The 14,882-nt window shown below is 37.0% G+C and overlaps 1 protein-coding gene across 1 annotated transcript in view; it reads left to right on the forward strand.

Moving 5' to 3' along the window:
* The window catches only part of LOC115213089 (cytochrome c oxidase assembly protein COX11, mitochondrial), a 254,709-nt gene that overhangs the window by 29,216 nt on the left and 210,611 nt on the right, over positions 1 to 14,882 (forward strand). Inside the window, exon 5 of the mRNA XM_029782009.2 lies at positions 9,477 to 9,518. Coding sequence (XP_029637869.1) covers positions 9,477 to 9,518 — 42 coding nt within the window. The remainder of the gene's footprint in view (positions 1 to 9,476; positions 9,519 to 14,882) is intronic.

The following is a 14,882-nucleotide window of genomic DNA, read 5'->3' on the forward strand; positions in this document are numbered from 1 at the left end:
CAAATTAAATTTAAATGTTGAAGTGAATGTAACGGTTTTTGTGTGTTTCTTAAATGGCTTACAAACACCTTCCACGCTGCAATATATATATACACACATATATATATATGTATGTATGTATGTGTGTATATGTGTATGCATGTATGTGTGTGTGTGTGCGTGTCTGTGCTTGTGATTGTCCTCCACCACTGCTTGACAACGAATGTTGGTTTGTTTACATCCCTGTCACCTAGTGGTTTGACAAAGGAAACAGATAGAATAAGTACAATGCTTACAAAAATAAAACTGGAGTTGATTCATTAAACTACAATTCTTCAAGGCATTGCCCCAGCATGGCCACAGACCAATGGCTGGAAAAAGCAGAAGAATAAAAGAATACATTCTCTGCTTTGGTCATATGTTGAAGGCATGAGAAAGCTTGAGTTTACATGAGAAGGCCTAACAGACCTGGTAGAAACAGCAGCCAAATCTCCCTCAAATCACACCTTACTGTCTTATGTATGTATATATGTATGTATGAGCCAATGAGGGGGACCTCTACATGGTAGCTAGACCTGGTAGAAATAGCAGCCAAATTTCCCCCAAATCACACCTTACTGTCTTATCTATGTATATATGTATGTATGAGCCTATGAGGGAGACCCCTACATGGCAGCTAGACCTGGTAGAAATAGCAGCCAAATTTCCCCCAAATCACACCTTACTGTCTTATCTATGTAATATGTATGTATGAGCCTATGAGGGAGACCCCTACATGGCAGCTAGACCTGGTAGAAATAGCAGCCAAATTCCCCCAAATCACACCTTACTGTCTTATCTATGTATATATGTATGTATGAGCCTATGAGGGAGACCCCTACATGGCAGCTAGACATGGTAGAAATAGCAGCCAAATCTTCCTCAAATCACACCTTACTGTCTTATCTTTCTGCTACTTGGATATAGGTGTTATATTCGTTGTAAAAAAACTTTCCTGTCACACACTCACGCACACGCACACACACACACACACACACGCACCCTCACACACACACACACGCGCACACCCACACACACCCACTCACACACACGCACGTTAGCTTACAATTTTATTTATATATTTGCGTGTCTGTGTGGAAAGAAGAAGTGGGAGGCAGAGTGAAAGAATCACTCACTACAGTAAGTGAATTAGTTTCATTTTATTCGTTGCCCACTGTGTGTGTGCGTTTGCGTGTGGTGTAAACCAGACTAAGAAAAGCATTTGGACACACACCAGAATGTGAGTTTTCTGTAAATTTTGCTTAACTGGAGTTTAAATTTTAAAAACTGGAGCTGGCATGACGCGATGCATTGTACTCTTAAAAATGCAAGGTAAATTGTAATTGAAGAAATCCTATATTGTAGATTTGTATAACTCCCAAAGGGAGGCAGATAAAATCTGCCTTTTATAATAAGAGATACATACATATGTATATAGTGGTTGGTGTTAGGAAGGGTGTCCAGCTGTAGTAGCCATGCCACAACATATAACTGGAGCCTGGTGCAATTCTCTGGCCTGCCAACTCCTATCAAACTATCCAACCCATGTCAGCAAGGAAAGCAGATGTTAAATGATGACGATGATTAAATATATATATATTTTCCTTTTTTTTTTTCTTGCCTTTTGTTCATGAGAACAAGGATTCTACATACAGAATAAAGTACTCTTTACTCCAAGAAGTAGAGTGTGTTATAGTCTTCATTTTGGTAATTAGTGTGTGGGCTTAATTATTTTATGCTTCTTTTAATTGAACCTGTTTACACGTTGTGAACGGGTTCAATTAAAAGAATCAAAACAGAATTAAATCTGTAAATTTCTCATATATGTATATATATATATACAAACATATATACATTATGTATATATATATATGTGTGTGTGTAAATATATACACACGCACATACTATATACACGTAAGGTACTCAGCAGGCAAATACAGCTCTAAAACATACGCGCACACACACACACACACACACATATTTGTTTGTTTGATGAACATTTATTTTCCATACTTGGTGTGGGTTAGACTGGAAGATTTGAAGCAGAATTTTATAATCAGATGCCCATCCTGTTGCCAACTTTCACCTGTTTTTTTTGCATGAAGGCTTATTTATTCCAGAGATTTTTTTAAGTGCAGATCGACCAGTCTTAAGGTCTGCAAGGAATGTCAATACCATTACTGTTCTTTTTTTTCAAGCATGGAATCACAATAATTATGGATGTGTGTGTACACACACACACACAGCCTAGAGGGCCTGTAACAAGCTTCAAAACATATGGCAATCATACATTTCAAAGTCAACATATGTAGAGAGAGTGCTTCTCCATGGAGTTGAAACTTGGACTACAAAGAAGGAACTTGAAGAATGCTTTGATAGTAAATGCAGCAGATTTCTCGTGAAGCCTCAAAATATTTCATGGCATTAATATAAAACCAAGGAGGTGATATATAAGAATTGGTTGAGAGATAAAACACTCAAATAGTAACTTAAAGAGGAGAAACAAGAGAAGAGAACTCAACAGAACAATGACCAGGAAAGTACTTATAGAATAAGGATGAAACAGTATCTGAGAGATGAGTGAGAGGTTGAAATTTAGCTGCTGAAACAAGGGTAATAAAGTTGGAAACTGAAAGAAGGAAAGATTAGCAGAAGCTATTCTTCCTCTCCTTGAATTTCCGACTAGACACTATTTCATATAAGAGTGAAAAAGACACTTATAAAGATGAAGGGAAATATGATAATGAACTTCATACAGGGAACCAACCTTCATACTTATTTATTTAAGCTCTTTATTCCCTATGGAGTATAGGCCATAGACAGCTTTTCTACACTGTTCTTGAATCTGGACTGTCTTTTCAGTTTTCCCCTCCTAGGACTTTGGTTTTGAATTGCTGTTGATGCTTCTGTAACTTTGCTATTATCTAAGTAGGGACGTTGAGAAATCTCTAGTATCCTTAATATCTCTTGGCAGTTGCACACAACTAACAAGACCTTATATGGGTATCTTCTAAAGATTTCAGCTGTCATGAGAAGGCATCATCTGGCTCTTGCTGGACATGTAATGAGACACAGTGAAGCTGCTGCAAGAGTTCTGTTATGGTCGCCCCAAATGTCATTCATAGATGTAGTTGCCCAAATCTGATCTTGAAGAAGACATTGAACTACATGGCAGTGTCTTGATGAACATGATGCAAGATCGCAATTCATGGAGGAACCTCATAGTGTCACCAGTTGGAGTTTGATGATTTATAAAAAGAGATGTTGACCCTATGTAGACTCGTTTTTATCTCTGGGAAGATGTGGTTATATTAGTCTGGCTTCTGTCCTCTGATCTGTCAAGCATGGGTGGCCTTACCAAAAGCTTTCACTCTGCTGGTATATTCATTGCTGGACAAAATTTTAAGGCCAGTGAAAAAACTGCCAAAATATATTCAACTGTTTTTCATTATAGATTCATAATTGACAAATAGATGGAAATGGAAGCACTCCGTTGGTTACGACGATGAGGGTTCCGGTTGATCCGAATCAACGGAACAGCCTGCTCGTGAAATTAATGTGTAAGTGGCTGAGCACTCCACAGACACGTGCACCCTTAAGAGAGTGACAAGGCCGGCCCCTTGAAATACAGGTACAACAGAAACAGGAAGTAAGAGCGAGAGAAAGTTGTGGTGAAAGAGTACAGCAGGGATCACCACCATCCCCTGCCGGAGCCACGTGGAGCTTTTTAGGTGTTTTCGCTCAATAAACACTCACAACGCCCGGTCTGGGAATCGAAACCGCGATCCTATGACCGCGAGTCCGCTGCCCTAACCACTGGGCCATTGCACCTCCACACTGACAAATAGAACAGGATATACGAAAACCTAAAGAAATGTTTAACAGTTAATGCTGAATATATGCATTGTTTGAAAACAAACAATATTTTGCCTGATCAAAAATTTAAGACCATGACAAATAAAAAGTTTAAATACAAAGTTTATATAAACTATAAAAATTGTGGCATTTAAGTTCAAGCTTTCAATGTGTCAACAAGTGCCAGTCACTCCCTGTCTATTTCACAACAATTGGGAAAGCTAAAATGTTGACGGATTTTGAATGTGGTAGAATTGTAAAGCTTTTGATACAAGATCTTTCTCAACCTGCCATCTCCAGTGATATTGGTCACAGTAAAACTGCCATTGCAAACTTCTTAAAAGACTTTGAAGTATATGGATTGAAAAAATCGTCTGGCCAGCTAAAGAAAATTTCACAAGCATTGAGCAGAAGGATTCGATGGGAAGTTAGGAAAGACATTAGTCCATCATCAAACCAGCTTAACCCTTTCGTTACCAACCCGGCTGAAACCAGCTCTGGCTCTGAGTACAAAAGTCTTGTTTTCATAAGTTTTGAATTAAAATCTTCCACCAAACTGTAGTTACAATTTATGTTCCTAACACTAGCTTAATGATAACTAAGTTATTTTACTAAATTCTTTGTTATATTTAAAGTAATTGAAAGAAATACAGAGCATCTCAAAATAAATACAGTAATGAAAGGGTTAAGGCACTCACAGATTAAGAATACAGCTCAAGGACAATAAGTTGACATTTGAGAGAGAGGCTTTAAAAATCTTAAATGTTTCCAGAGACCCTATCTTCTTCCGTGCCACAAAACTACTTGTTTAGAATTTACCCAGAATCACCAGAGTTGAGACATTCACAAATGGGAGAAGGTTTTATTCTAAGATGATAGAAAATTCGATTTTGATGGTCCTGATGGTTTCCAACAATATTGGCATGCGAAAGAAATTCCATAAGAGACTTTTTCAACGAGACACAGTGGTGGAAGCTCTACTATAGTGTGGAGTGTTTCCTCATACAGAGGAACTATGGAACTTCAGGTTGCTAAGGGGCATTAAACAGCAGCTGGCTATGTTGGCATATTGGAGTGGGCTTCACTCTTGAAGGCTCTTGTTTGTGTGGAGAAGTCTTGGTGCAAGCATGGCATCACCCTGTCCAGGAATTGAAACCACAATCTTATGCTCATGAGTCCAGCACCCTAATCACTAAACCATGCACCTCCATGCTGGTATATCACTCAGGGTCATTGAGATATATACAAGCCACAACACCATAACAAGGAATGAGCCTTGTGGTGGAACTAACCTTTATAGTGGCTTGCTTAACATTCCAAGTAAGGTCTTTTGACAAGAGTTACACCTAAAAGATGAAGACTAGAAGACTCAGGAAGAACACTATCCGACATAGAATTATCTTCAAAATTCTTGTAATGATTAAGGGAAAGAATTTTAGTTTTGAACAGAATTGATAGTAATCAACCAGTGAGCACTTCAATCAGTCAGTGAATGCAAAAAAAAACTGGATGCCTTTCCTGCAGCTTACCCTGTTATTATATACACATACATATATAAAAGAAAAAGTGTTGATGTTTCATTTGTTTCAAGTTTGTGCTTATAATCATCATCATCATCATCATCGTTTAATGTCCGTTCTCCATGCTAGCATGGGTTGGACGGTTCGACTGGGGATCTGGGAAGCCAGAAGGCTGCACCAGGCTCCGGTCTTATCTGGCAATGTTTCTACAGCTGGATGCCCCTCCTAACGCCAACCACTCCGTAAGTGTAGTGGGTGCTTTTTATGTGCCACCTGCACTGGTGCCAGGCGAGGCTGGCATCGGCCACGGTTGGATTGGTGCATTTTAAGTGCCACCTGCACGGAAGCCAGTCGAGGTGGCACTGACTTCGGCCACAATTCGGATGGTGCTTTTTACGTGCCACTGACACGGAAGCCAGTTGAGGCGGCGCTGGCATTGGCCACGATTCAGATAGTGCTTTTTACGTATCTCCAGTCCAGGGGTCCTGGCATCTGCCGGGTGCCAGTCATAGGATTGGTTCAATTTCGATTCCAATTTCGATTTCACTTGCCCCAACAGGTCTTCGTTGGCATAGGTGCCTGTCGTCGGATGAGGTTCGATATCGACTTCGCTTGCCTCAACAGGTCTTTGTGTGTCCGTCTAATAAAATGTGTGTGTGTACATATATGAGCTAGTAGAATTATTCAACATTGTCCAGGCTGTAAAGTAGCTATAAATTGTTCTTAATGAAAGCTTATTTAGTCTAATAAAATATTATTGGATTTCTCTCAGAAACTTACCTTTCATGTAAGACACAAAATTGTTCTCCAATACTTTTGTAGCAGTCTGATGTCTAATGCACCTTATTACAGAAATGGTAGTATATTTAGTAATTTAATTGTGTAAATGACACACACACACACATACACATATAATTCAGGCTAATTAAGTAAGAACGCAGGAATAAGTAAATGTGAAAGCAGTTTTATTTCATTTGAAACTGTTATTGAAGTTAATGCATTCTCTTTTATTCTTGATAGTGTACTGACTGATGAGACACATGTTAAAACAGTGTCCCAGAATCGCTTGTGTGTGTCACGAACACATTGTCATCATAAAAAGTCGTTCTGTGACATACACAACAGCAACTAGCATATTTTGCATTTGAATCTGCTGGAACATATTGGTTTCAAATTTTGGCACAAGGCCAGCAATTTCGGGGGATGTAGCTAGTTGATTACATTAACCTCAGTGCTCAACTGGTACTTATTTTATCAACCCTGAAAGGATGAAAGACAATGTTGACTTCAATGCAATTCGAACTTGGAACTTAAAGACGGATGAAATGCTGTGAAGCATTTCACCTGGCATGCTAATGATTCTGCTAGCTTGCCACCTTAATCTGCTGTAATGTATGAAGAATAAATATGTAAATCATTGTACACAGTGCAAATAAAGGTTTTTTTTATCAGTTGGCAGTTATAAACACTGATCAGCAAATGTTTTGAATCACTGAAATTAAAAACAAAGCCTGTGGGTTGTTTTGGCTTAAAAGTTTGGATACATCTGGCTGACATGACACAATATGCCAAAACACCAGTGTTCCTGAATCCCTTGTGCCAGTAAGCCAAGTGTGTTATGAATGTACTGTTGTTGTAGAAAGAAGCTGTTCTCCTGTAACATATGCAACAGCAACTAGTATATTTGCATTTATATCTGCTAGACTATATTAAGAAAAAATATGCAAATCTTTTATTGAATGCTTTCTAGCAATGATATCTTGTTTTATTTATTTATTTTGCATCATATCGTATAATCTAATACCATGTTAACCAATATAGTCTGAGATCTCAGATATCATTTTTAATACAGTATGATGTAATTTAAGGTAACTTTAACTGCTATTTCTAGCAAGAGAAGCAGCATGTACATGCTTCTCTAATGGCTCGTGGTCATATGCATACTCTTTTACTCTTTTACTTGTTTCAATCATTTGACTGTGGCCATGCTGGAGCACCACCTTTAGTCGAGCAAATCGACCTCAGGACTTATTCTTTGTAAGCCGAGTACTTATCCTATCGGTCTCTTTTGCCAAACCGCTAAGTTACGGGGACGTAAACACACCAGCATCAGTTGTCAAGCTATGTTGGGGGGACAAACACAGGCACACAAACATATACACACACATACATACATATATATATATATATATATATATATATATATATATACACGATGGGCTTCTTTCAGTTTCTGTCGACCAAATCCACTCACAAGGCTTTGGTCAGCCTGAGGCTATAGTAAAAGACACTTGGCCAAGGTGCCACGCAGTGGGACTGAACCCAGAACCATGTGGTTGGTAAGCAAGACCCTAGTAATGTAATATTCCTTGAGATTTCCATAGAAAATACATGTGTGTGTGTGTGTGGTGTGTGTGTGTGTGCAAGACAAAGACAGAGAGATGGTCTGTGGGTCCCTTTGAACATCTATTTTATGAGTATCCCAGTTGTTGAATCTGTTGCAGATTGTTGTTTATGTGGAACTTTTACACTAATAACTCTGTTTTTTTTTTATCTCTTTGATGCATACACACAAAATTACACACACTCACATACACACATATTCTTGCACTATCTCACAATCATATAGATACACACACACACACACACCTTTTCTTTATCCCTTTTTTCCGTATCATGTTCTCTTTTATTCATTTTTGTTTTTTTTGTATGTAGGTTTATGTTTTGTAAGCTTTATTTTATTATATTTTATTTATTTATATCCTGACTTCTCAGATTTCTGAAAACCTCCCTGTTTTTACTTTCATCTTAGATATTATTGTCAATAACAACAGCTTCATAAAATCCGTTAAGTTGTTTATTTAGTAATTCTACACACACACACACACACACACACACGCACATACACACACATGTGCATGCGTGCACACACATACGTGCATGCGTGCACACATACACACACGTGCATGCATGCACACACATATACTCTTGCACTTGCAAGATTTGGGTATGTCCAAGAACAGAGTGCACTGCCTGGTCTAGGAATCGAACCCCCAACCTTACATTTGTGAGTTCAACAGCTTAACCACTTGGCCATACAACTTTCCACTACCCAAGTACCTGTGCAAATGATACACCAACATACTTTCAGCATATCTGTTGGATAATCTGAATTAACCCTTTTTGTTGCTATATTTCTATTGGAATACACTGCCCTTGTTTCATTTAATTTTGAAAATAATGAAGACCTTAATAAAATAACTTTGTCATTATTAAGCTGGTGTTTGGAACTTAAATCAACATGACATAGGTGTAGGAGTGGCTGTGTGGTAAGTAGCTTGCTTATGAACCACATGGTTCCGGGTTCAGTCCCACCGCGTGGCACCTTGGGCAAGTGTCTTCTACTATAGCTTCGGGCCGACCAAAGTCTTGTGAGTGGATTTGGTAGATGGAAACTGAAAGAAGCCCATCGTATATGTGTATATATATATATATATGTATGTATGTGTGTGTGTGTGTGTGTGTGTGTTTGTGTGTCTGTGTTTGTCCCCCCAACATCGCTTGACAACCGATGATGGTGTGTTTACGTCCCTGTAACTTAGCGGTCCGGCAAAAGAGACCGATAGAATAAGTATTAGGCTTACAAAGAATAAGTCCTGGGGTCAATTTGCTCGACTAATGGCGGTGCTCTGGCATAGCCACAGTCAAATGACTGAAACAAGTAAAAGAGTATGACAATTAAATGGATGGTTTTAATTTAAACCACTTTAAACGGGAAGTTTGTATTATAGAACCAATAGTAATCTCAGGCAGGTTGGTACCAAACGGGTTAAATATGGAGAGAGAAACATTTAATTTCAGCAGAATTGGTATTTCATTAATCTTGTTGCTTCCTTTAGCCATAAACACTAAGCTGTCAGTAGTTCAACCCGTAAAATCTATTAATGTCACTTAGTGAGCAGATATTGTCTATTATGCTGTATGATTTGATTTTGTTATATAATCTTTTTGTACCTTTATATATATATTTTTTTTTCATTTGCTGATTAAAAGATCCTAATTTAGTATCAATTTTTTTTCCAGTGTTTCTGTTTTGAAGAACAACGATTGAATCCTCATGAGCAGGTCAGTTTTTTATATTTTAAAAAAAGATATTTTTATTAAATTAAAGCAACCATTTGCAGAATTTATTTCCCTAGTTCTCACCATTTTTTTTTCTTATGAAAACTTTCAAACATTATTGCTTATTATATTGGGTTAGATACTAATATATATTTAATAGCCTCCCTCATATAATATTTGACCTGGAATAACAAAGATCTTAGTTCGTTTATAATTATCTCTGTTATGTTGCCAAAAATAATGTCTGTGGATTTTTGTACCACATCCTGGCAAAAGCATCTATTAATTTTCTTGTACTAAATGTACATAAAGATAATATAGAATATAGAGATTATTACATGAGTGTGTGGTATCAATCATTTCAATCAACATGGTATTGATTCAAGTTCCTGTGTACTATACTCAGGATTGATCCAAATATTTCTTATTTATTGACTTCTGTATACAGGTAGATACATGTTCATATTATCCTTAGTCAGTATTCCACCATCGTCATCAAACTATCATCTTCAACTAGTCAACCTATAATTGCTATCAGTAGAGAAGAAATGCATATATTTTTAAAACACACATTTTGACCTATGAAAGTATTAATATTTTAGCTTTTTTTTTTTTTATAAGCAAACCCTTTCCAGTTCTCATTAATCTTTTCTATATTTGGCTGTGTATATGTGGGTTTTTCTTTTTAACTAATTAGCTCTGTGGAATTAGAATTAGGCCTCAATTATCAGAATGAGATGTGCAGGGCGTATTGTTTGAATAACTGATTGTTTGGATAACTGCTCTGACTGTAAACAAAGGAAGTTATATTGAACATAATTATATTAAAAAGAAAATGTTTACAGTGTTTGTGTGTCATCAAGCCAGACTGTCGATGGTTTGATGTCATTCCAAGAATCAGTGGCCACAAACAAAGCATCCTTGACTGTAAATAAATTTCATATTGTAACAACCTTTTGTCTGTATTGTCTTCACCAATGACACCACAAAACATGTGACAATAGCAATATATTTTTTTTTTTGATGTGATGGTTTCCTGAAGAAGCAGATGTAGCTGCTTGAAAGTAGGGTTTGATATAAACCCTTCAACATGTCAGCTATTTTTGTTTGTTAAAATTATTTCAACACTATTTAAAGTGATAAACAGATATCAGACTAGCAGACTGACAAATACATGATATTATTGATTACTACAAAAGAAAGGATAAGATCTTTGACCCTATATTGGTAATGTTTGGTTAACATGTTTATGTATCCTTTAATCAGTAGCACAACAGAGGTGAGAGTTGGGGGCAGTTCACCCTGAGTGATGTTTTTATGGAGGGATAATTTTGAGTCTGCTTTAGATTCCTGTATAGAAGACGAGAGGTGGGGGTATGGAGGTGTGTTGCAAACTCAAGGGCTACTCCAAGCGGCAAACACTCTAGCTGTACCACTGTCTTCATTAGTTTGAAGCTACATTAAGCCCTTTTGATACCAACTCACCTGAGATTGCCCTTGGTCTTGACACAAACTTCCTGTTTTAATATGCTCTAAATTACAGCCATCCATCAATATTTTGTGCTAATTTATATATTCAATTACCAGCTTAATAATGATGTAATTGTTTTACTAAGTTCATTAATTACAAATTTAACTAAAACAAAGGCCATGTATTTCAACAGAAATATAGTAAACAAAAGGGTTAATCATAGTAAACAAAAGATAATAATATAATTAGTATTATTCAGGTTGGCTAAATAGTATGACTAAAGAAATATTCACAGAACCTTGAGACCTTGTTTGGATAATCCAGAATTTGGGTAATTAATATTAATCAAGGTTTGACAGTAATGATAAGGTGCAAAGGTATTTGACTAAAGAATTGTTGTAGGCATGTGCCAAGGTGTAACATTCGAATCGTTCCCCTGCCCTTACTCTGTTTTAAAGCCAATAGTGAGTTTTGGCTGCTATATTGATTTGGGTTAGTATTTAAGCAGAAGTTTTACTCATTGGTTCATCAAATGTTTAATTGATACCATCGTTTTATGCTTATGAAATAATTTATGTTGAAAAATTATGGCTGCAAGATTTTCAACACCTTCATCAGAAGCATCAGTGTCCCATTTCAGTAACAAATCAAAGCTCTTTATTTTTTGTCCACTCCACCCTGCCAATTTAATAATTCAAGGCTCTGTTATTTAACTATTTTACTATCTATGTATTATGTACTGTTGACTAGCAGCCTGACAGCATCGATAGGTTGAATACCAGCAAAGTAAAAAACAAACTGTATTGTACTGATGCATCATCATCATCATCATCATTAATTCATTGATTGTTTCTTCCTGAAAATCATATACTGTACCGACATAGTTACGACTACCAAGTGTTCTAGTTAATGACTATCTACATTTAAAATGAAGATCAATAGTCCTGAGTTACTGTTTAGTTCTGATTTAGTAGTCTAACATCTGTTCTAGTGTGAAATGAAATGTTTCAACAGAAACAAAAGTGTAATGCTAGTATCAGAGTTGAGGCTGGTAGATATAAAATAAGTAAAATATTGGCATTACTATTTGCATAAAATAAATATAAATATCAGAATACAGGTTTTTTTAAAAATAATTTTTAGTATTCCATTGTGTTTTTATTTTGAGATGCTCATAATAAAGACGGCAATAAAGCTTCATTGTAGGACACTTGATAACATTTGCATACCGTATTGTGTTATTGAACAAAAATATGAAATAGGATAATTATATAGTAGTACTAATTATTTATTTTTACTTGTATAAAAGGAGTGCAGGCACGACTGTGTGGTTAAGAAGTTGGCAGAAATGTTAGCACGCCGGGCGAAATGCTTAGCAGTATTTCGTCTGCTGCTACGTTCTGAGTTCAAATTCCGCTGAGGTCGACTTTGCCTTTCATCCTTTTGGGTCAATTAAATAAGTACCAGTTACGCACTGGGGTCGATGTAATCGACTTAATCCGTTTGTCTGTCCTTGTTTGTCTCCTCTATGTTTAGCCCCTTGTGGGCAGTAAAGAAATAAGAAGTTGGTTTCACACCTAGGTGGTTTTGTGCTTTCAGTTTCATTGTGTGGCATCTCAGGCAATTGTTTTCTACTGTAGCCCTGTGCTGACCAAGGTCCTGGGAGGCTTTTCTTTTTCCTTCATTGATAGAAACTGAAAGAAGCCCATTGTATATATGTTTGATGAAGGCAATAAAATGCAAAAAGAAAGAAAACATGAGAGGAACAAGTTTTAGCAGATATTGTATTAGTTTAATGGTTAAAATGAAGGAAATGAGTCTTGATGCTTTGAACACTAGTCCTTTATCAGAAGATAGATGGAGAAGAAAAATAAGGGAGAAGATTGAATGAGAAAAAATGGTTGGTGGATTGTATGTGTTTATGCCTTTTGATGTTGCATGCTAACTGTGAACTGTCATATGAGTGTTATCTTCTGTGAAAACATGTCTAGCCATTGTGCTGTTTGTGTTTGAGAGGCTAGGTAATAATATAGCCTTATGAGAAAATAAGTGGGGATTGGTCATAGGAAGGGCATCCAGCTGTAGAAAATCTGTCTCTGCGAATTTTGTGTGACCCATCCAATCATGGAAAAGTGTACACTAGAATGATAGTGACACTGATATTGCTGTGATCTTATTCAATCTGCAGTTTAAACAAGATTTCTTAATGAGAAAAGCATTTAGGAAACAAAGTTCAGAATAATTAGTATTGGAGCTAATAGACATTACTATTACAAACAGTGTAGACATATATGAGGGATAGAAATATATCCTGGACTGATGTAGCTGTTTATTTCTGAATAGTTCTGGTAACAATGCATTCTACCTAATCCCATATCTGTTCAAATATTCTACTTGTTTTTTGCTAACCCTTTTGATACTAACCTGCCTGAAACTGCCCTTATTCCTGTGTTACAGATTCTGTCTTAAAGTGATGTAAATTAAAAACCTTCCATTGAAATTTCATGTAAATCATGTTTTAAACATCAGCTTAATAATGACAAAATTATTATACTGTGAAGGTGCATAGCTCAGTGGTTAGAGCGTTGAGCTTACGATCATGAGGTTGTGAGCTCGAATCCTGGACTGGGCTGGGTGTTGTGTTCTTGAGCAACACACTTTATTTCATGTTGCTCTAGTTCACTCAGCTGTAGAAATGAGTTGTGACGTCACAGGTGCCAAGGTGTATCGGTCTTTGCCTTTCCCTTGGATAACACAGGTGGCGTGGAGAGGTATGCATGGGCGACTGCTGGTCTTCCATAAACAACCTTGCCTGGACTTGTGCCTAGGAGGGTAACTTTCTAGGTGCAATCCCATGGTCTGTGTCATGACCGAAGGGGGTCTCAGATATTTTACTAAATTCCTCATTATTTTCAAAAATCTGTGCATGTCGAGAGGAATAAGGTAGTGAAAGGGTTAAAGAAAAAAGCTAGATGCAGCCTCTCGTGCTTTCTCTACAATGTGCTTCTAAAAACAAGCACTCACATCATTGAAGTCTCAAAAGCTATGAAATAAGGCATATTTAATTCAAAGCAATGAAAATAAAGAAGCATTATATTGATAGAATAATCTGAATGGTAACAGGTTAAATGTAAGAGACTGTTGAATTGGTGCTTAAAAATAATGGGTAACAAGATATGTTTTTGCTACATTTGGTTAAATTCAATACCTAGAAATTCTTAATTACAAATACTAATTGAAATGGATCAGGCTGGTGCATTGAACTGATGAGATGTTTGCAATAGCTTTTGAATGGCTCACTTTAAGCAAGGTCAATGTTACTCAGATAAACTTCTTTTTGCTGACTCAATACATAACATTGGTATATATGAAAGGCATGCGAAAGAGGAAGTTTCTCAAGATCTGTGAACTGCTATGCTATGGGTGTATTTGCTTCCTAACCACATGGTATCAGATTCAGTCTCATTGCATGGCACCCTGAGCAAGTGCCTCCTACTATAGCCTCAGGCCAACCAAAGCCTTGCGAGTGTGTATTTGGTGGATGGAAACTGAAAGAAGCTTGTCATATGTGTATGTGTGTGTGTGTGTATATATATATATATATATATATATATATACACACACACACATATACATACACACACACACATACACACACACACATATATATCACAGGAGTGGCTATACAGTGGTAAGTAGCTTGCTTACCAACCACATGGTTCTGGGTTCAATCCCTCTGCATGGCACCTTGGGCAAGTCTCTTCTACTATAATAGCCTCAGGCCGACCAAAGGCTTATGAGTGCATTTGGTAGATGGAAACTGAAAGAAGCTTGTCGTATATATAGATGTATATGCTTGTGTGTCTGTGTTTGACCCCCCCCCCCCCCAGCATCAC

Source organism: Octopus sinensis, linkage group LG6 (genome assembly GCF_006345805.1).
Source record: "Octopus sinensis linkage group LG6, ASM634580v1, whole genome shotgun sequence".
NCBI lineage: Eukaryota > Metazoa > Mollusca > Cephalopoda > Octopoda > Octopodidae > Octopus > Octopus sinensis.